This window comes from Suncus etruscus, chromosome 4 (genome assembly GCF_024139225.1).
Source record: "Suncus etruscus isolate mSunEtr1 chromosome 4, mSunEtr1.pri.cur, whole genome shotgun sequence".
Classification (NCBI taxonomy): domain Eukaryota; kingdom Metazoa; phylum Chordata; class Mammalia; order Eulipotyphla; family Soricidae; genus Suncus; species Suncus etruscus.
The window spans coordinates 127,767,519-127,790,920 of record NC_064851.1 but is presented as its reverse complement, the minus strand read 5'-3'; the positions used below and the strand labels follow the sequence as shown (position 1 = coordinate 127,790,920).

Genomic DNA, 23,402 nt, shown 5'->3' with positions numbered 1-23,402 from the left:
GAGGCCTGAATTTGATCCTGGCACAGCCTTGCCTCCAAAGTATTGGCTGAGTGATCCCCAACAAAGATCTGGAGTTGTTCCCAAGAATAAAGATGTGCCCTGAAAACAGACCAAAAAAAAATCTCACATTTAGAAATGTTATCTAGAAGACATTTTCCAGGTGATAGAGGAAAGCTCAAGTCTGCCCTAATTGTTCTCAGACTACAGACATGGTTATTCCTCTTCAGCTACTTCTTCCTCCTTCCCAAAGCTTATATATTTTTTGAGGGTGTGGGCAGACATCGTTTCCAAGGATACTCATGGCTCTGTGCTCAAGGGTTGCTCCCACAGTAATGAAGGAGAATTTGGTGCTAGGGTTGAACTAGGTTAGTTGCATTCAAGCAACTTAGCCCTGTTTGTTCTCTCTCTCTCTCTCTCTCTCTCTCTCTCTCTCTCTCTCTCTCTCTCTCTCTCTCTCTCTCTCTCTCTCTCTCTCCTCTTTCACACTCATCTCATTTGGAAGGCAACCCTCTTAAACCTGAATTTAACCCTGTTAAATCCAATCACTATAGACTCTCTGTTTATGCACACATATTTATTGTATTTTGGGCCATACTCAGGGCTTATTCCTAGCTTTCTGCTCGGAGATCACTATTGGCCATTCTCAGTAGACAATATATATGTAGTGTAAGTACCCTACCTACTATAATATCTCTTTAGCCCAAGTTCATTTATTTAAAACAACAAAGCATCAGAGCTTACTCTATTTTTTAATAACTCATAGTGTATAGGAGTTTTCTGAACTGAGTTATATATATTACTTTCTTTCTGGATTTCCTCTAATTTTTTGCTCATTTGACTGATGGTCAGTTAAACTACAAAGGACTTACAGACAACTAGAATTTGGAAGGGCAGAGAAAATCAAACTAGAGTCAGACACTGTATATTATTCTGTAAAGTGATATGTGTTAAGACAGGAGGATCGAATCTATGTTATTGTTTAAGATATAAAATATTAGTCACTATGGTATGTTGGTCTTATTTTATTACTCTAGTACTATAATACTTTTTGTTGTTGTTGTTGTTTTTGGGTCACACCTGGCAGTGCTCAGGAGTTACTACTGGCTCTGTACTCAGAAGTTGCTCCTGGCAGGCTTGGGGGACCATATGGGATGCTGGGATCTGAACCGGAGTCTGTCCTGTGTTGGCTGCGTGCAAGGCAAATGCCTCACCAATGTGCTATCACTCTGGCCCCCTACTCTAGTAATACTTTACAAAGAAATATAAGGAGGTCACATGCTTGGTTGTTATTATAACATTATTTGATTGTAGCCTTGTTCCTGGAAATGGACATTCCCCTAAACCTTTTGAGTATGAGCCTGGAATTCTTTGAATGAGCTAGTGAGGAATCTCTACATCTGTACTGAAGGACCTTCCAGCAATCTCCCCACAGGCTCACCTACTTGAGGCGAGGGACTCTACAACAGTGTTCATGTACAGGAGATAAAAAAGACCAGGCTGGCTCCAGTACTAATAACGAAGTCTGCATTTTCAAATTAGAGAGCTCAATAAAATCTATGATTGAGTTAAGGCAGACAAAGCACTGACAAATAGCCTGTGTCTGTTTAAACTCACTTATGACTGTGTTTTCCTTTGAAGATCATTTAAAGATGAGCAAGGATTTTTAAATAATTGGGGCTATTTACAGTAGTTAGTTCCTTTAATTTTTTTTTTAAATTTTTGGGCCACAGCCAACAGTGCTCAGGGTTTACTCCTGGCTCTGCACTTAGGATTCACTCCTGGCAGCCTCTGGGGACCATATGAGAGCCAGGGATCAGAGTGTGCACAGTAAGCAGCTGCCCACTGTAGTATTGCTTTGACCTTCACTATTTAGTTCTTCGAGTACTTTTTATATGCTGAATCCAAAGAGAGGTTATCAACACAGAGCTAAATACTGATAAACAAAACATATTTGGAAGCATAGAATTCTTGTATTCAGTTGATGAAGAGCAAAATATTCTATTATAAGTGTTTATTTAATTTTGGGGCCACACCCAGAGGTACTCAGGGGTTACTCCTGGCTCTGTGTTCAGAAAATATAAATTATTCTTAAAAAATGTTTCATTTACAGTTCTGCTAACATGATGTGAAAATATCTCTTTTAAGGATCATCTAGAATAATATACAAAGTACACATGAGTATTGAGTGTGCGGTCATTCACTGATTAGCTCAAATACTTTTCTGGCACATTTAAATGAACTGAGTTTGGTATGTGGGATGTCCTGCATTTCTAAAATGGCCTGGTTAATCGCAGTTTTGTTTTCCTCTTTTCTCGGCCACAATGCACCAGTTGCCATGATCATTTCCTGAGCTCAGTATACGGAGCTCTGACACATGCTCCTTCAGCAGGTCACAGAGCTCACCCTCCCGGAATACGTGGTAGTAGCGCATGAAGGCTGTGGCCTCCAGAATATCAGGCTGTTGCTCTTTGATGGAAATGGAATCATCTGGGTTGGAGTCTATAGAATCAGAAGTGGAAATCCTTCTTCGTATTTTACTAGTCACATGGTTTCCTTCAGCCTTTATGCATGCCCCACATGAGTCGCTGCTTTGCAAAATATTCCCATCTCCATTTCTCTTGACATCTTGATGGTCTCCATTAAGCTGCTTCTTGGTGGCTGGTGCTCTCAACCACTCCAACTGTTTTGAAGACGTTTCCACAAACACATCCTCATCTGTTGTTCCCCTAATGGCTAACAGCTCTGAGTGGTCCGAGTCTAGACTCGCTTGTCGAGATGGCTGGATTGAGATGGTGTTACTGGCCCAACCTTCTGTGGTTTTCCAGGGTCTCACTCTTTCAATTTGCTTCCTCAGCGTTGACTCATCTAAAGATCGGGAGGAAAACCAGGAGCGAAAAGATTTCCCCAGTGTGTTATAGAATCCATTCTCTTGCACGCCTTTCTTTGAAACTATGGCACAACAGTTTGCAGCTCCAACAGGCTCGCTGTCCATACTGTGGGACCGTTTTGCATCCCATCGCTCTTTAGAGCCGACAGCACAGCTTCTGTGACTGCAGGGTCGAGGGCAGGGCTGGTGTCTCTGTGTGTGTGGGGGCCGTTGCTCTTCCATGGAATGGCTGGGCTCTGAGAGGAGCTGGGAACACAAGGCCCTGTTCCAGGGGACTAAAACATCCTGCTTCTCAAAGTGCCGGTTCTTTTGTTCCATGGCCCAAACATAGATCATTAACTGACCTCCAGGAACTAAGACTCGAGCCATTTCTTTGATTGCTCTGATTCTCCTTTGTTTTGTAGAGAAATGATGTATAACTGAAAGAGAAGGAATCAAATTGCAATGTATGTCTATATATGCAGGCATACATACAGACATCATCACACATTTAGATATTTGTATCTGCAGATTAGAACTGCTATATATTATACAACAATAATGCTGTTTGAAGGGGCAAGGCAAGTAGAAGAAATAACACAAACTTTAGGAGAGGGAAACATGAAATTTAACTTTGGTTACTGTACTTAAAAAAAAAATATTTTTTTGCAGTAGTGTGTGTGAGGACTTCTAAATAGTGCTCAGAGGTCTCCAGGGCTATGTCTAGAGATGCTTGTTGGGGGGCCTGTGGTGCTGGAATCTGAACTATTTGTCCAGACACTGTGCATAACCCCCTAACACTGAGTTTTCTCCCTGACTCCTGAACATTTCAGACTTTGGCCATTATTTGACTGAAAGCTTCTAGGTCTATTTAAAACAAAACAAAACACCTAGGAAAAACCACCTGGGATGAATAATAAGGCTCACCCAGTACACCAGTCTTTTGAATTTTGTTAACCAGGAGGATAACATTAAGAATCTAATTTACAAGAAAGAACTAACTCAGTAAATATTTCCAAGTGGAATTATGTAAAACAATCACTTTAATGGTTAGTATTTTTTTACTGGGTGGTATTTTGGGTCACACTTTTAGAGGTACTTGGGAGTACTGTGGGGTCCAAGAGATAGAACAAGGGTTGGCTACCTATAATGCAAGTGCTTTGAACTCTATCCTCTTTCTTGCCCCAGTAGTTAGTACTTTCAAAGCATGAAAAGATTAGCAGTGGTAATGAGCATTAATAAAATTAATAAATCAAACAGAAGTAGAGATCAGTGTGATTTTCTGTTTAGATAATGCTCTTGGCCAAACACAAATGTTATTTATAATTGTAGGACTGTGAATATTATATATAAAGTGCTTATGAGTCATTTAAAAAAAACACTCAATTTTTAGGTCTTCATATTACTTCCAGTCCCTCAGTAGAAATGAATAAAACAGGATTGTTTTATCCAGAAAACTTTAGGCTTATTTTTATAAATTTATAGGATCTTGGGGCTAATGCTAATGTGATAGTACAGTGGGTGTGTTGCAGACCTGGGTTTGATCCCTGGCACCCATATGGACCCCAAGCACCACCAGATGTGATCCCTGAATGCAGAACTAGGAGTAATGACTGAGCATTGCTAAGTGTAGTACCCCTTCAATTTCATGGTCTCTTTTTTTTTGCTTTTGGGTCACACTCTGAAATATTTTTTGTTTTTGTTTTTGTTTTTTGGGTCACACCCGGGCAGCCCTCAGGGGTTACTCCTGGCTCTATGCTTAGAAATCGCTCCTGGCAGGCTCAGGGGACCATATGGGATGCCGGGATTTGAACCACCGACCTTTTGCATGCAAGGCAAATGCCTTACCTCCATGCTATCTTTGGCCCCACTCTGAATTTTTTTTTTTTTTTTTTTTTTGGTTTTTGGCCCACACCCGGCGGTGCTCAGGGGTTACTCCTGGCTATCTGCTTAGAAATAGCTCCTGGCAAGGCAAACGCCACTGTGCTATCTCTCCGGGCCCAGAAATATTTAATGCTCACTCCTGGTTCTGTACTTGAAGATCACCTGTCTTTACTCAGGATACTATATGGGATGCTGGGAATCAAACTTAGGTTGGCCTTGTGCAAGGCAAGTGCCCTCCTTGCTGTACTATTTCTTTAACCTCTAAACAGTTTGTATTTACTTTATTTTGTTTTTTGCACCACACCCAGTCATGTACATGGCTTACTTTTGTCTCTGTGCACAGCAATCATTCCTGTCTAGCTCTGGGGGTCATTTGGGGTATTGGGGATTAAATCCCGGTTAACTGCATGCAAGGCAATTGTCCTAGAAGCTGTGCTATTACTCTGGTCTTTTTAATCTATCTTTGGATACATAGATCTTTGATATTTTAGTATTCTGAGTTTCACATGAAGTACAACTTTATGTTCATTCATTTCTTAAAGAAGTATTATATGATAATTTATTTAAAATTACTTAATTTTTTTTTCAGAGGTTTGGGATAATCTGGCAGTTTGGTGCTTTGGGCATCACTTCCTAAAATGTTCAGGGTGAGTAGAAATTGAACCCAGGGCTCCGGCATACAAAGCTTGTGCTCTAGCCCTTTGCCTTCATCCCAGCCCTAGTTAATTTGTGGGGCTCCCAAGTGATGCTCTGGGTTGGAGAGGGTTTCTGTTTTCTCTTTGGGCAGGTGTGAGTTACACTAGAAGAAGAGAAGGAATGAACTCCTGTTCCCAAATGTTTCACATGGGCATTTTACCATAGTAGCAAAGCTAGTTAGTATCCCCCAATAACATGGTACAACTCCAGGTAGCCACACGTTAAGGTTCTCAGACTAAGACAATCAATCAAAAAAGTGAACTCTACACTTATTTAACATTGCTCTAATTTCCAAGAAGTTCGGTAAGTGGAATAAGCATCCAGACACAATATTTCCACTAAAGATGCCAAGCACTGCAGAGAATTGCTAGGCTTAACCAGAATTTGTCCTTTTATGTTTACAATCAAAATAAACTTAGTTTCCAGTGCAAAAAAATGGGGACTGTCATAGAGCAGGTTTCTCTGACAGTAGTGTCCTGCTGGTTCCACCTAATACTGTATTATGACACCCAGGCCTGTGCACCTCACAGGTACATAGTCCTCAACTAATGTTAAAAAAGAATTTCAGTTATTCTAAGTATTTTTTACCTGCTTAATCAGTTTTAAATAGGATCCTTTTGCTTTGACAAGGTTTGGAATATTCAAATAGATTAACCTGGGGTGCATACCTGGTATGCTCAGTGGTTATCCAGGTTCTATGCTTGGCTCTGCTCCTGGCACTGCTCAGGAGACCATGTAGTGCCAGAGATTGAACCCAGGCCTCCTGTGGTCAAAACATATGCTCCAGCCTATTGAGCTGTATTTATGACCTAGATTAATTGGGGGATGGAGGGTCAGCTCCCATGGTGCTCTGGGCACCTATAGGCTATGCTAGTCAATCTCTGCCAACTGGGCCAGATGGCAGAAGGCTCAGGTCCAAGATGTAATGTTGCTTGGGCTCTGTGGTGCCAGGGACTACCAAGGCCAACTGGTGGTGTTTGGAGGTTTCTAGGGCTATACCCAGTAATTCTCAGAATTACTGAGAATGGGGAATGGCATGTGATGCAGGGAATTAAGCAGGGGTCAGAAACATGCTAGGCATATATTCTAATCCCTATGCTAGCTACCTGGCCTTTCTAGTAGATTTATTTTTATTTTGTTTTATTATCTATTTTTAGGCCACACCTGCAGATTCTTAAGAGCTATTCCTCAGGAGTGACCACTAGTGGTACTTAAGGAAACATAGGTGGTTCTGGGTATTTTACAGGGTGATCAGGATGTACTATCACTTCGACCCTAGCTCAATTTTTAAATTGTAACTAATAATTTGCTTTGTGATTTTATACTTCAAAGAACTATGACTAAGATTGTAGGCTTCAGGAATATGTGTTTGAGGCTGGGATTTGGGATTGGATATTATTTTGAGCACTTTTAGTATTTTGTGGACACATTTGCTGGAAAACTATGAGGAAAAATCTCACAGTTAGAGAGCAGAGTGAAGCATGCAGTGGTGGGAGAAACTGTCTTTCCTAGTGACTGCTATTCTAGGTAACACTCAGGACATTAGTCCCACAATATCCTGTTAATAAAAGGTACCCTGTGATCTACCAATGGTAATAGGACTTTTAATGATCTTGGTCTATTCCACATTGGAAGAAATTGACTCCACTTAATATAATAGAGAACTATATTCAATGCATGAATTTCTTCAAATAACTTTCTTACTTAAATGTTAAATGTTAAAAACATTGGTATGAGTCATCAAAATGAATCCAGTTGTACTTTGAAGGTTTAATGAATTAGAATAATCATATGTACCATCTTAAGTACATTTGGTATTAGTTCGATCAACAGATTAAACTACTTTAATAAAAAGATAAAATAAATCAAATAACACTTTCTATGAAGAATAATGTTGAGTTGTGAGATTAGCCTTAATCATGTAGCATTATTCTTGCAATGGGTGATGGAACTAAGTATGTGGCTGGGCTGCCTTACCTCCTATGGAGATGATGGCATCGAGCCCTGATCCCTAAATGGGGAGATTTAAGGTTGTCACATACCATGACTTCACATCCTCTATTCCGGGCAATCTCTACCAATGGACCACAGTAGTCACAGCCCAGACTGTGGACCTGGCTGTTCACTTTAAGATACTTTCAGTTCCACAACCTACAAGGGAAAGGGAGAAAATGGTGTTAAATGTGCTCCTGAAGTGGACACTAGCTATTTTGTTTATATGAACTACGAAGATAGATTAAAATATGGTAGGGTATGTAACAAAAAAAAAAAAGATAGACTTTCAGAGTATCACTGCTATATTTTAATATAGAGAAGGGAAAAGAAGTGAAGCTACATAATCTTTATACTCCCAATGGCCCTCACCTCATGGCCCCTCTTCAATTCCCTTTTGGGAACACCCATCTGACCACAAACTGGTTTGGGGGTTGATCATCATCAGGGCTTTCTGGAACAAGTGGCAGAACCCTCCCCACTGTTTGGTCCTTCTTCTCGTGAAGCCTGGCAGCCATATTCATGCCCATAAATACAGTCGCCATGCTGGAAACCCGCCAGTTTGAAAGACTCACTCATTCTTGAACAAAATGTAAACAGAGCCATGAAAAATCAATGGGTACACCAGCCCTTGCAGGCAGAAAGCTGGCCATCTTAGAGGGAGAGGGTGCTGCCTACATCACCTAAAATCACTGTTTTCCCAAAAGCTCTGCCTCATTGGCACTCTATAATTGACTTCAGAGACATCAATTTGACCAAACTTTAGGAACACACCAATTTAACAGAATGCACAGCTAATAACAAGAAATTACTAAACCTTCTGACATTTTGTTAATTGACTTCATTGGAGATACAAAATTGTGCTTGCTACTGTACTTTTTTATTTTTTTCTTTCTTTTTAATTTTAAAAACTTTGTTCTTCATCTTTTTCTTTATTTATTTTAAAAATATTTTTTGCAGGCAAAAGCTGGCTCCCTGTGTGTGACACAGGTGGGGGAAAATCGCGAAAGTACAACGGCCCCAGTGGGGCTCAGCTGTGAAAGACTGTGAGTGTGACCTGTCTATGTCTGTCTACTGTCCTCTTGCGTGAAACTCTGCGAGTGGGGCAAAAAGAGGCTCATAGGGAGCACGGCCCGCTCCGCTTCGCTACGCGGCCGTGCACTCTTTCTAAGGAAAGAACTCCATTGCAACAAGAAGGAAAAATCACACTAAGAACGCGCGTATATAACAGAAGCAAACATTTCTCTCTGGACTGTCTTCTCTGTTTGCAATGCTCGAGGCCTAAGATTTGACCCAGTGTGAGGCTTCATCCACGGAGGAATCCCCTCCCTTAGAGGCAAGTCAGCCCATCCAGAAAGGGAGGAGCCAGAGGAGTGTGCTGCCTACATCATATAGACAATGAATACCACTACAACACGTAGAAAAACCACAATACAAATGTGACAATGGGGAAACAGCGCAGGCCAGCATCAGACATAGAGAATGAAGATGACAATTCTGAGGACCAGATAATGACTGAACAACTAATCAACCTCTCAGATAAGGACTTTAGACTAGCAATATGGAAGGTGCTCAACAGACTCCAAGAAACCATGGATCGAGTTGAACAGAACACTAATAAGAACCAAGAAAATATGAAGGCAGAAATGACAAAACTCCAAACTGAAATAACATGTCAACTAACAGGCCTGAAAAACTCAGTAAACGAAGTGAATGACAAAATGGATAAGCTCTGGGACAGGGTATCAGAAGCTGAGAATAGACTTGGTGCTGTGGAAGATGAGATACATAACAATTCCATACAGCAGGAGAGATTGGACAAAAAACTTAAAGCAAATGAGCAGACAATGGAAAAAATTAGTCAAAGAATGGGAACAGACGAAAATAGAAGTTTATGATAAGATCAACAGAAACAACTTAAGAATCATTGGAAGTCCCAGAGACCCAGGAAGAAAATTTCCAGGAAGAATCAATGGTCAAGAACATCATTAAAGAGAAACTTCCAGAGCTAAAGAATATATGTGATCAAATCCTGCATGCCGAAGAGTACCAACCAAAAGAGACCCAGAAAAACCACCCCAAGACACATCCTAGTCACAATGACAAATCCCACAGATAGAGACAGAATTCTGAAAACAGCAAGATCAAAAGGGGAAATCATGTTCAAAAGCAAGCTTCCCTGAGATTTACAGCAGACCTGTCACCAAGAAACGCTCAATGCCCAGAAAGCAGTGGTGGGATATTGTGACAAGACTGGAATGAAATGAATGCTTCACCCAGAATACTATACCCAGCAAAAGCTCACTTTCGGCTTGATGGAAGAATACATGGTTTCACAGACAAAAAACAGCAGGCTCATAAACTTCATAGACACAAAACCAGTCTTAGAGAAAAACTGAAAGACCTAATCTAAGACATGACTACCCAAAAGACACACCAAAATTTTGAAATAAAGATGGCGTTAAATCCCAGGACAATTCTTTCTCTCAACGTCAATGGACTAAATGCACCAGTTAAGAGACACAGAGTGGCTAAATGATCAAAAAACTCAATCAATCAACCTTCTGCTGCCTACAAGAAACGCACCTGAAATAGTCAGAACAAACATAGACTCAAAATAAAAAGGCTGGAGAAAAGTTATCCAAGCAAACAACACCCATAAAAAAGCTGGAGTGGCCATACTAATATCAGATAATGCAAACTTTATACTCAGGAAGGTTGTAGAGGGACCAAGACGGACATTTTATATTAATCAAGGGGTACGTAGACAGGAAGAATTCACTCTCCTAAACATATATGCACCGAATGAGGGGCCAGCAAAATATTTAATACAACTGTTGACAAATCTGAAAAAATAATATCAACAACAACACAATAATTGTGGGGGACCTTAACATGGCTTTGTCAACACTGGAACAGGTCAACCAGACTGAAACCCAACAAGAATATACTAGACCTGAGGAGAGAAATGGAAGAAAGAGGCCTAGTGGATATATATAGGACACTCCATCCCCAGAAACCTGGATACCACATTCTTCTCCAATGTACATGGGACATTCTCCAGGATAGATACATGCTGGCACATAAAACATACCACCATAAGATCAAGAGGATTGAATTTTTGCAGGACTAAATTACCTCGCTGACCCACAAGGCTCTGAAATTATTTGTGAACTCCAAAGGGGACTCAGAAGAAACACTTTAACACCTGGAAGTTAAACAGCCTCATGCTCAATAACCAGTGGGTCCCGAGATGAAATCAAGGAGGAAATAAAAAGGTTCCTGGAAACAAATGACAATAAAGGACACAAACTCTCAGAACTTATGGGGAACAACAAGCAAAAGCAGTACTGAGAGGAAAATTTATAGCTTATGCAAGCACACATCAGGAAGGAAGAAGGAGCTTACCTGAGTAGGCTTAATGACACAGCTAATAGAACTAGAAAATGCTCAACAAAAGGACCCAAGAACAGGAAGACAGAAGGAAATAACAAAGCTGAGAGCAGAAATCAAACGAAGTGGAAACTCAAAAAACAATCCGAAAGATCAACGAAAGCAGAAGTTGGTTTCTTTGAAAAAATAAACAAGATTGATAGACCACTGGCAAACCTAACAAAGAAAGAGAGAGAGAGAAACTTGATAACTCGTATCAGGGAATGAAAAAGGAGAGATCACTACTGATATGACAGATATTCAAAGGGTAATCAGAAACTACTTTGAAAAACTCTACGCCACGTAAAAATGAGAACTCGGAAGAAATGGATAAATTCTTGGACTCTTATAATCTTCCACGGTTGAAGGAAGAGGATGTAGCATATCTAAACACCCCCATCACCATTGATGAAATTAAAACAGTAATCAAATGTCTGCCGAAAAACAAAAGCCAGGGCCAGATGGATTCACTAATGAATTCTATCAAACTTTTCCAAGAGGAACTACTGCCAAACTTGGCAAGACTCTTTCATGAAATTGAACAAACAGAAACACTACCAAATAGCTTTTATGAAGCCAACATCACCTTGATACCAAAACCAGACAGAGACGCTACCAAAAAAGAAAAATACAGACCAATATCACTGATGAATGCAGATGCAAAAGATCCTCAACAAAATCCTGGCCAAATAGGATTCAAATGCCTCATTAAGAAGATCATCCACTACGATCAAGTAGGTTTCATCCCAGGAATGCAAGGCTGGTTTAACATCCGTACATCTACTCAACATAATACACAACATCAATAACAAGAAAAATAAAAACCACATGATCATATCAATAGATGCAGAGAAAGCATTTGATAAGGTCCAACACCCATTCTTGATCAAAATCTCTAGCAAGATGGGAATGGAGGGAACCTTTCTCAATATAGTAGAAGGCCATCTACCACAAGCCAGTGGCAAATATTATCCTCCAATGGAGAAAAAACTGAAAGCCCTTCCCCTCTAAATTCTGGCACAAGACAAGGCTGTCCTCTCTCACCACTCCTATTCAACATAGCACTGGAAGTACTTGCTATAGCGATTAGGCAAGAAAAGGATATCAAGGAGATCCAGATAGCGAAAAGAAGAAGTCAAGCTCTCACTGTTTGCAGATGACATGATACTCTACTTAGAAAACCCCTAAAGACTCTATCAACAAAAGCTTCTAGAAACAATATGACATCATATAGCAAGGTGGCAGGCTACAAAATAACACACAAAAATCAATGGCCTTTCTATACACCAACAGTATATAAAGAAAGAAATGGACATTAAGAAAACAACCCCATTCACAATAGTACCACACAAACTCAAATATCTTGGAATCAACTTGACTAAATATGTGAAAGGACCTATACAAAGTAAACTATAAAACTCTGCTCCAAGAAATAAGAGAGGACACCACGGAAATGGGAACACACATATACCCTGCTCACCGGATTGGCAGGATTAACATCATCAAAATGTCAATACTCCCCAAGGCATTATACAGATTTAATGCCATCCCTCTAAAGATACCCATGACATTCTTCAAAGAAGTGGATCAGACACTTTTGAAATTCATTTGGAACAATAAACACCCTCGAATAGCTAAAGCAATCATTGGGAAAAAGAAATATGGGAGGAATTACTTTTCCCAACTTTAAACTCGTACTACAAAGCAACAGTTATCAAAACAGCATGGTATTGGAATAAGGATAGGTCCTCAGATCAGTGGAATAGGCTTGAATACTCAGAAAATGTTCCCCAGAGATACAACCATCATAATTTTTGATAAAGGAGCAGAAATCCTAAATGGAGCAGGGAAAGCCTCTTCAACAGTGGTTGTTGGCACAAATTGGATAGCCACTTGCAAAAAATTAAACTTAGACCCCCAGCTAACATCATGTAGCATAAGGTAAAATCCAAATGGATTAAAGACCTCGATTCAGCCCCAAAAACCATAAGATATATAGAACAGCACATAGGCAAAACACTACAGGACAATTACAGGCATCTTCAAGGAGAAACTGCACTCTCCAAGCAAGTGAAAGCAGAGATTAACAGATGGGAATAATATTAAGCTGAGAAGCTTCTGTCAGCACCTCAAAAGGAAATAGGTGCCCAGGATACAAGAGCCAACCCACTGAGTGGGAGAAACTATTCACCCAATACCCATCAGATAAGGGGCTATTCTCCAAAATATACAAGGCACTGACAGAACTTTACAAAAAAAAAACATCTAACCCCATCAAAAAAATGGGGAGAAGAAAATAACAGACACTTTGACAAAGAAGAAATACGCGATGCCAAAAGACACATGAAAAAATGTTCCACATCACTAATCATCAGGGAGATGCAAATCAAAACAACGATGAGATAACCACCTCACACCCCAGAGAATGGCACACATCACAAGAATGAGAATAAACAGTGTTGGCGGGGATGTGGAGAGAAAGGGAACTCTTATCCACTGCTGGTGGGAATGCTGTCTAGTTCAACCTTTATGGAAAGCGATATGGAGATTCTCCAAAAACTGGAAATCGAAGCTCCCATACGATCCAGGCTATACCACTCCTAGGAATATACCCCTAGGAACACAAAAATACAATACAAAAACCCCTTCCTTACACCTATATTCATTGCAGCTCTATTTACCATAGCAAGACTTCTGGAAACAACCAAGATGCCCTTCAACAGATGAATGGCTAAAGAAACTGTGGTAACATATACACAATGGAATATTATGCAGCTGTCAGGAGAGATGAAGTCATGAAGATTTTCCTATACATGGATGTACATGGAATCTATTATGCTGAAGTGAAAATAAGGTCAGAGAGAGAGAGAGAAAAACGCAGAATGGTCTCACTCATCTATGGGTTTTAAGAAAAATGAAAGGACCCTTGTAATAATAATTTGCAGACACAAAAGAGAAAAGAGCTGGAAGTTCCAGCTCACCTCAGGAAGGCTCACCACAAAGCGTGATGAGTTTAGTTAGAGAAATAACTACATTTTGAACTGTCCTAATATTGATAATGTATGAGGGAAATGTAGAGCCTGTTTAGGGTACAGGCGGGGGTTGGGTGGGGGAGGAGGGTGATTTGGGACTTGGGTGATGGGATATGTTTGCACTGGTGATGGGTGGGTGTTCCTTTTATGACTGAAACCCAAACACAATCATGTATGTAATCAAGGTGTTAAATAAAAAAAAAATTAAAAAAAAAAATAAAAAAAAAATATTTTTGCTTTGACTTACTCTAGAAACAAATGTATTATGGTCAACTCTGTGATGCATTTTCTTTAAATAAAGTAAAAAAAATTATTTTATCCACAAAAAATGAAGGGTTAAATAATAGGTTATTTCAACTTTAGTAATGTTTATAATTAAAACACCAAATTTGATACTACTTATTAAATAGAGGAATTTAACTGTCCATAAGATCATGACAGCTAGTACAACCAGAACATGCTGGTTGCAGGGAAAGCGAGTTCCTTGACTAATCAGGAAGAGTGCACAGTCTCTTGGGTTATTTTGAGCATCATACCCAATGATGCTCGAGGGCTTACTTCTGGCTCTGCAATTAAGGAATGACGCCTGGTGGTGCTCAGGGGGGGAATATATGGGTATGTTAGAAATTGAACCTGGTATCTCTCCCGCCTACACAGTCTCTTAAGAAACCATCACACCCTTATACTTTATGGTTTGTTTCTATGTTACAGGATAATTGTTGTTTTTTCTCTGTTAAGCATTTTTCTACTGTAAGCATGTTTTTATCTTTATTTGTTTTTATATTGAGGGTTTTGGGACCTACACCTAGCAATACTCAATGGCTACTGAATCCTGGCAGTAGTTTGGGGGGAACCAAGTGATGCCAGGGGTCAACTGCATGCAAAGGCAGTGCCTTAATCTTTATATTATCTCTCAAGCTCAGTATTTGTATATTTTAGTATAGTCTTGAACATGTCACTCTTTCTCATAACTCTTATGTACTTCAAAAGTCACATTATCTAATACCTCTTTTAAAATAATGATCATAAAAATATTACTAGTGCTGGTATTTTTTACCTACAGGTTTTCCTGTCTGATACTTTTCTAAAAACCCTATATAAGCTATTCAAAATTGATTAGTAGAGGGGAGGCTAGAGAGGTAGTACAGTTGGTAGGATCTTCTCTTGCATGCAGTAGACTTAGATTAAATCCCCAGCATCCCATTATGGCTGCTGGAGTACTTACCAAGAGAGATTCCCTGAGTGCAGAGCCTGGCATTAATCCCTGAGTACTGCAGAGTCTAGACCTTTCCAAACAAACAAGGCAATACTAGTTAGGGTCTAGAGAGGTTAATACAGTTTGTGAAGGTGCTTGCATTGCAGATTCAATCCCTGGCCCCAGATATGATTCCCTGAGCTCTGCAAAGAAGTGATCGCTGAGTGCAGAGCCAGGAGTACACCCTGCGCACAAGCTGAAGGGGCTCCAAAACCAATAAAGATCAGTTTCCCATATCTGAACTATGTCACGATACTCTTTCATAACTTTACCTTACTGGGTATTGTTCAAAATCATATGAGATATTAAAAAGCATAATGTTCTCTGATATCAGATGAGACAGGAGAATATATGTGGTAGAAAATCCTTCCAGAGGCTGGAACAATATCATAGTGAATAGAGCATTTTTGCCTTGCACACAGCTGACCTTGGTTTGACCTGGGGCATCCCACATGGTACCACCAAGCCTAGCAGGAATTGATTTCTGAGTACAGAGCCAGGTGAAACCACTGAGCACCACTGAGTGTGGCCCCAAAACCAAAAAAAAAAAAAAATACTTCCAATATAATGTTTTCAAGTGTGTATGACTAGGGCATTAGAAATATTTTAGATTGCAGAGTGGTTGTGCCTAGGTAATGCTTAGAGTGAAAGTATCCAATATTTGTGAGTAATCAAGGGAAAAATGTATTTACAAAAGTATTCTAAAATTGAAACTGAGCATTTAAAAAATGATGGTACACTTTTAAAGAAATAAGCTTGAAAACTAATGTGGCCTTTTAGAAATTGGCTCAGAAGCATGTAGAGAAATGAAAGGAAAAATGACTCCAAAATCCTAACAAAACAGGGCTCAAGAGCTATTAGAGCTAGAAGGGAACTGTGTAGGAGAGCATCTGGTAGCAAGGAGAAAATGAAGACGTTTCAAATCTCCTGTAATGTTTTTAGTGCCTCTGGAACGCTCTGTTTATCCCACATTCATTTCTAATAGGCATAAGGATAGTAGTGAACTCCCAACTATGATGCTAATTACCCATTTCTTAAGTGCATACACAGAAATACTGGAGAGGGGGAAGATTTTATCCTAATGAGGAAATCAGGGTTACTGCCAAGCCAGTCACCACATTTCTTAAATGTACAAGAAATAAATCAGGCCATTTATTGATACCATGGCAAGCTCACAGTACACAGCAATCCTGCTCTTTGAAAAACCTCATTAAATGATTAACTTCATGGCACTGGAGCAGCAATACTGATGTTTGGAGTGTCCTGCATGCTTAAAGCCCTCCCTGTTTTCAACACACCAAACTATGAGAAAGTGGAGATACATAGAATTATCTTAACTTAAAAAATATTTTAACAAAAATAAGCAAGCATTTGAAAAAAATCATGAATTAGAATGCTTATATCTGAGATTTGTTTGCAACGCTACATTTTTTTTGTTTTGTTTTTGTTTTGTTTTTGTTTTTGTATTTTTTGCTTTTTGGGTCACACCCAGCATTGCTCAGGGGTTACTCCTAGCTCTGCACTCAGATATCTCTCCTGGCATGCTAGGGGGACCACATGGGGATGTCAGGAATTGAACCTGGGTTTTGTCTGGGGGTTGGACATGTGCAAGGCAAAAGCCCCTACTGTTATGTTATCTCTTTGGTCCCACAACTATAATTTTGTTTTGTTTTGTTTTGGGGTCACACCCGGCAGCACTCAGGGGGTTACTCCTGGCTCTGTGCTCAAAAATTTTCCTAGGCAGGCTCAGGGCACCATATGGGATTCTGGGATTCAAACCATCTTCAGTCCTGGGTCAGCTGCATGCAAAGCAAACACTCTACCATTGTGCGATCTCTTCGGCCTCACAACTACTTTTTTTGTTTGTTTGTTTTTTGGTTTTTGGGCCACACCTGGCGATGCTCAGAATTTCTATCTCCTGCTATCTGCTCAGAACGTAGCTCCTGGCAAGGCAACGAGGGACCTTATGGAATGCCGGGATTCAAACCAACCACCTTAGGTCCTGGGTTGGCTGCTTGCAAGACAAATTGGCTGGTGCTATCTCTGTGGCCCCACAACTATATATATATATACATATAGTATATATACACACATTATACACACACACACATATATTGTTTGTTTGCTTGTTTTTGGGTCACACCCGGCACTGCTCAGGGGTTAACTCCTGGCTCCCTGGCAGGCACAGGGTACCATATGGGGATGCCGGGATTCAAACCACCATCCTTCTGCATGAAAGGCAAATGCCTTACCTCCATGCTATCTCTCCAGCTCCACAACTATATATTTTTTTAAAGTAAAAGTCCTTGCAAGAATCTTATCTGAAGAGAGAATTCTCTTTTCCTCTGGAGGAAAAATGAGAAAGAAACTCATTTTTCCCTATTTTTCAGAGATTTCTTTGAGGCTGATTATGAGAAGAATATGTTTTATTCTGCAAGCATAGTGTATATACACGTTAGAAATACTAAATGTTTATGAGTTCTGGTGGAGAAATTATAATTAGATAGTGACTAGCAAATAAGTATGAGCCACCAGAAACTGGGAATAAATACAAGGAGAGTTATAGGCAAAGGGGAATCTCAGTGAATTTTAAAACATTTTATTATAATCACTGAGCGCTTTAATCCTATTATAGGACTGTTAGCTCTGATATTTGGTCAAAAGGTAACCTGCTTCAAAAGAATCTAGGCATTGTTTTTTCTCCTTACTATTTATTTTAGGCATCACATTTATAATACTGTCAGTGACAGAGAGTCAGGGATACAGTTTTTTAGCATCAATCCATGACAATGTCCCTCCACCAATATCTGAAGTTTCCCTTCCATCCCCACCACACTTTCCCCCTTGTTAGACTCAGTTCTATAGAATGAGTCTTGGGGTCTTTGCCATTGGCTATCTGTTATCCCTTTACTATGCTTCTTATATTCCACATATGAGAGAGGTCATTCTGCACTTGTCCCACTTCTCCTGACTAACTTCATTTTTTGTTTGTTTGTTTCTTTGTGGGTCACACCTGGCAGCACTCAGGATTTACGCATGGCTCTGCATGCGTAATCGCTCCTGGCAGGCTACTGAGGGACCATAATGTGTTGCCTGGAATCAAACCCAGGTCGGTCCCAGGTCATCTGCATTCAAGACAAATGCCTTACTGCTGTGCTATCTCTCCAGTCCAGACTAACTTCATTTAGCATGTCGTCCTCTACTTCACCTATATGACATGGTCTCTTGCTTTTAAAGTAACCCAGTAACCAGGACCAAACCATAGAATAGCCTTCATGTACCATATGTTTTTAGTTAAGCATCCCCAACAGGTAAAGGTTTCTCCATAACTGCACAGGATTACATTATTTCCAAAGTCTACTATGCTTTTTCAGCTGCCTTTGAGTCACCAAAAAAGTAATTTTCACTTAGTTTATAATTCCTATTCATTTGCTCCTAATTGGAAAGAGGCATGAGGTTATATCATTTAGGTTCCAAAATTTTTAGTCCTACCACTGAAATAGTGAAATGTTCTAGAGAAATTCTCTATGGGTACTTACATATTGCGACTACCTCTATGTATTTCTTATCTCTGTAATTTTTGTTTGCTTTTATGCCACTTCTGGCTGTGCTCAGGGCTTATTCTTAGCTTGTGATCAGGGGATAACTCCTGGGCAATATTTAGGAGACCATATGTGATACATGATTGGTGGTACAGGGTTAACTTGTTTAGTTTTTGGATTACATCCATTGATACTCAGGGCTTACTCCTGTTCTACTTTCAGGAATCATTCCTAGAAGTGCTGTGATTGATCTTAGGTCAGCTGCTTGAAAGGCAATTGCTCTACCTTTTTGTACTATTGCTCTAGCCCAGGTTTAGCAAAATATATCTGGCATGACAAATAAGGAAAATATCTATCAAAAATTTTTAAGTAGGGCCATTCTGCTGACCCAGTTCAATTCCTGATTCTCCATATGGTCCCCTGAGACTGCCAGAACTAATCCCTGGGCACAAGGCAGGAACAAGCTTTAAGCACAACCAGATGTGGCCTCTTTTAAAGAAATCAAAAAGAAAAAGAAAAATTTAAACAATTAATATTCATCTTCTGCTTAATTATATTCATCCTCTATTTGATCATATTCTTCATCCTTTTTCTTTTTAGTTGTTTAGGCCTTTTATTTTAGCTTTTGAAAAATGCTTTGTAGATTAGAAATCAGGATCTTTAAGATATTTATAAAGGTTATGGCACTTATTTACATGCAGCTAACTCAGGTTCAATCATTGGCACCATATATAAGTCCCTGAGCACTGCCAGGAATGATTCCCAAGCACAGGAATGAGCCCCCTGGAGTGGGCAGCATGTAAGGCCAAACCCTCCTCTACACACATCACAACACACCAAACACACACACACACCACAACACACACACACAACACACACACCATCCTCAAATAAAGTCCAGATTTATTTTTCTTCATCTTCTTTAGCTTTAGGGGCACACTTATCTATGCTTAGAGCTTACTCCTTCCTGGCTGTGAGTTCAGAGATCACTCCTGGCAGTGTACTGGGGATTATACCTGAGTTGGCTATATTCACAGCAAGCACCCTACCCACAGTAATATCTCTCCAGCTCCTCTTCATTTTATATATTTTTTTTTCTGGGCATCACTCTGGGGGTACTCAGGAGACAGTATATTATACTGAGAATTGATCATAGTTGGCTATATGTAGCAAGTGCCTTAAACACAGTAGTATCTCTGACCAACAGTCAAGTTTTCTATCAGTTATGCTGCAGATGTTTTTACTTAGCGCTTGGTATTTTGACTTCATATATATATTTAGATTTTTGCTTTGTATTACTTAAATTTTTTAAAATAATGCATTTTTAACTTTAATTTCAATGAGATACTTTTTATGGTTAAATGCCACTCTATAGGCCTGAAGAGACAGTGCAGTGCTTGCTTTGCACACTGGGTACCATCCCAATATTCCATATGATTCTTGAGTGCAGAGACAGGAGTTATCACTGAGCACCACTAGGTATGGCCCCCCAAGCTAAAAAATATCAGTCTTCCTGCCTGTCTGTCTGTCTATCTACCTACCTGCCTGTCCACCTGTCCATCCATCCATTCATCCATCCACCCACCCATTCACCCACCAACTTACCTATCTACCTATCTATATCTATCAACACACAGGGTCAGAGATAGTACAGGAAGTAAAATGCTTATTTTTCTTGTTGCTGACTCTAGTTTGAATTTTCAGCACCACATACGATCCTCTGAGCACCATCAGGGTCACTTTTCAGCACAGAAGGCTATCCCCTACTCCCTCCTGGCAATAGAGTATTAAAAAAAATCAGCACAGTTGAATTTCATTGCAGACAGGTTCCATATTGGCATGGTCAATTGCTATGTTTGACACTCACAGTCCTGGCTGCAGGTAATTGATCATCCACTGAGAGTGTGTCCATGGGACAGTGACAGCTTTGACTGGCCTGAGACCCATGTGACCAGCCTCCTTCATTCTGCTCTCAAGCTGTCAACACATGTTCTGTAGGCAGTCTATTTAATGCCTGATTTGTTTTTTGTTTGCATTTTTGTGCTTCTGGTTGGTTTCACTATTTGAAGTCATCACCAAGCACAGAGTGGGAATGCTGTCTTCCTTAGCAAAAGTAGGCCACAATGTGGGCAAATGGTGTGTTAATTAGTTTTTGTTCAGGTCTGATTTGCAGTGTGTGGGCCATGAAGTTAGAATCAATTAATCAACAATATAAAATAAGGGAACTGTTGACAAAGGAACTAGTTAGGTACTGATCAGTTGTCATAATGTTGTCATCAGAAGCTCATGGGATACTTATTCTGATGTTTTTTCCTTGGGGCAATGACTCAATGCTCACTAACTTAATCTGTAACGGAAATGAGTGTAGAATGTATGTACTTAGGATAAAAACAAGCAACTATACTTCATGATTCCAGGCTTTTGTTTATTTCACACATATTGGTCAAAAGATCTGTGAGGGGCGAGAGAGATGTTATAGTGAGCAGGGGCAATTATCTTGCTCTCAGCTGACCTGGGTTTCAACTCTGGCATACCATAGGATCACCCAAGCAACTGCCAGGGGGTGCATTTCTAAATATAGAACTGGGAGTTAATCCCATGGGTAGTGCTGGATGTGGGACCCCCCCAAAAAAACCAAAAGGGCCTTTGAGAATATTAAAAAAATTTTTTTTCGGTTTTTGAACCACACCCGGTTGACACTCAGGGGGTTACTCCTGGCTATGTGCTCAGAAATATCTCCTGGCTTGGGGGACCATATAGGATGCCAGGAATTGAACCAGAGGGTCAGTCCTGGATCAGCTGTATTGCAAGGCAAAGGCCCTACCACTGTGCTATCGCTCCAGCCTGGAGAATATTAAAAATTTCAAAATAATTTAGTTGTATTTACTCCTCTAAATTTCATTTTAGAAACTTTATTGTATGACTATACCACCACATTTTTGACAATACCACCACATTATCCCCTCCCACACAAAAGTATCTAGGATCTAATTAAAAGAGGTAGGCTCTATAATAATATTAGTAAATATTAAGTTAAGGGTGAGGATGTCTGGAATTAAGAAGTTACAGATGTAGAGGGCCCAGAATGATAATATAATGGATACTTGCTTAGCATGCAGCAGACCTAGGTTTAGTCTCCAGCACCCCATAAAGTTCCCTGAACTTGCAAGGAGTGACCCCTGAATGCAGGGCCAGCAGTACATCCCAAATACTGCCAGGTGTGGCCCCAAACAGACAAACAAAACAAAATAAATAAAAGAAAAAAGAGAGTAAAGAATTTTTTTTCAATACTAGGGATTGAACCCAGAGCATCACACTTGTGAGGCAAGTGCTCTACTGACAAGCTACATACTTAGGGGTTGGGTTTTTTTTTTTTTTTTTTTTTTTTTTTTGGTTTTTGGGCCACACTCAGTGATGCTCAGGGATTACTCCTGGCTAGGTGCTCAGAAATAGCTCCTGTCTGGGGGGACCATATGGAACTGTGGGGTCAGCCATATGCAAGGCAAACCCCTTACCGCGGGTGCCATCACTCCAGGCCCCTTAGGATTTTTTTTTTTTTATAAACCCATAATTGGCTTTTCTGTAAAGCAGAAAAACAAAATGTGGTATTTTTACATGTAGATGTCTCCAAGACTCACTAGGTCAATTTCAAAAGCAATGATTACTCCTGCTGCTTATCTGTCCTATCAGGTCAGTTTTGTTGGAAGGTATGTACAAAGGTCCTGATAAGACTGATTATTTAATGTGGATCTGAGGAAGTTTTCTTCATCTTATTTGATTAGAAGATGCTTATACTGCTATAATGTAGAGTCTAAGTGCTACATGGAAAGAGCACAATCTCAGACTTAGGGTTGGAAGAAAAATGAAACTGAAAAGGAAAGATGAGATGGAATAGATTTCAGTCCATGAGGCATGCTGATGGGTTACCTATGTCAGCAATGAGGCTGCCAGGGCATCTGCTCTTGGAGGAACTGGCGGACACGAGGCCAAGCCTTGCTCTGCAGGTCACTGAAGGTATGGAGCAGTGCTTTCATACACAGCATGCACATGCTGCTTCTCCAGCTGGGCAGCTTCCTGGTCCATCCTGGGGAAAGCAGGAACCCCACAAAGAATGCTGGTCAGAGTATGTTCTAGAAATAGCAGAAGGCAAGGGGAGCTGCCCCAGACCTGGGAATCTACAACTGCAAAAAAAGGTCTGCTATTTATATGTAAAGAACACAAACTTTCAACCTAACCTCACAAGAGTTGTGAAGAGACAAACAAATGCAGAGCCTTTTACCTTCAAATTTTTCAGGAAATAGTTTGGAGACAGATGTGCTAGTCATGGTACCTCCCTGTGCAAGATGTGGTCTTAATTTTGGAAGCACACAAAAAATTGTACTTGCTAGTGTTACAGCTCTTTTAGAATTTGTCCAGCAAGGCCTTCTGGTCTCCACCGGAAGGTCCCCTCGCCAAAAAAAAAAAAAAAAACTGTACTTGCTGATGGCTCATTTTGGATAAAAATTTATCTCCTACTATAGTAAATATTAAAATTTTATAACAGGTAGCTCACCACCAATTTAATTACAAAGCCCTATTGATTTAAACCTTTTAATGTCTTTGAATTCCAACCATTTCTCTCTATATCCTGCTAAATCTATATTAGATAAAGTGCCTGGTTCTTTATTTTCAGTTGAAGCAATTTCAGCACCGTTATAAACATG

At 40.0% G+C, this 23,402-nt stretch overlaps 1 protein-coding gene and 1 non-coding gene across 2 annotated transcripts; one reads left to right on the top strand and one right to left on the bottom strand.

Moving 5' to 3' along the window:
• Window positions 1–2,272: 2,272 nt before the first annotated feature.
• On the bottom strand, window positions 2,273–22,782 carry TRMT9B (tRNA methyltransferase 9B (putative)). The gene is given in 7 exon segments (XM_049772435.1): window positions 2,273–3,306; window positions 7,424–7,475; window positions 7,477–7,586; window positions 7,589–7,597; window positions 22,627–22,651; window positions 22,653–22,712; window positions 22,714–22,782. Coding segments are annotated over 7 exon segments (1,347 nt in total). The 3' UTR covers window positions 2,273–2,284.
• Window positions 22,783–23,084: 302 nt separating this feature from the next.
• Window positions 23,085–23,147, top strand: LOC126007671 (U7 small nuclear RNA). The gene has a single exon (XR_007495172.1). It is a non-coding gene; the product is annotated as a U7 small nuclear RNA (small nuclear RNA).
• Window positions 23,148–23,402: the final 255 nt, after the last annotated feature.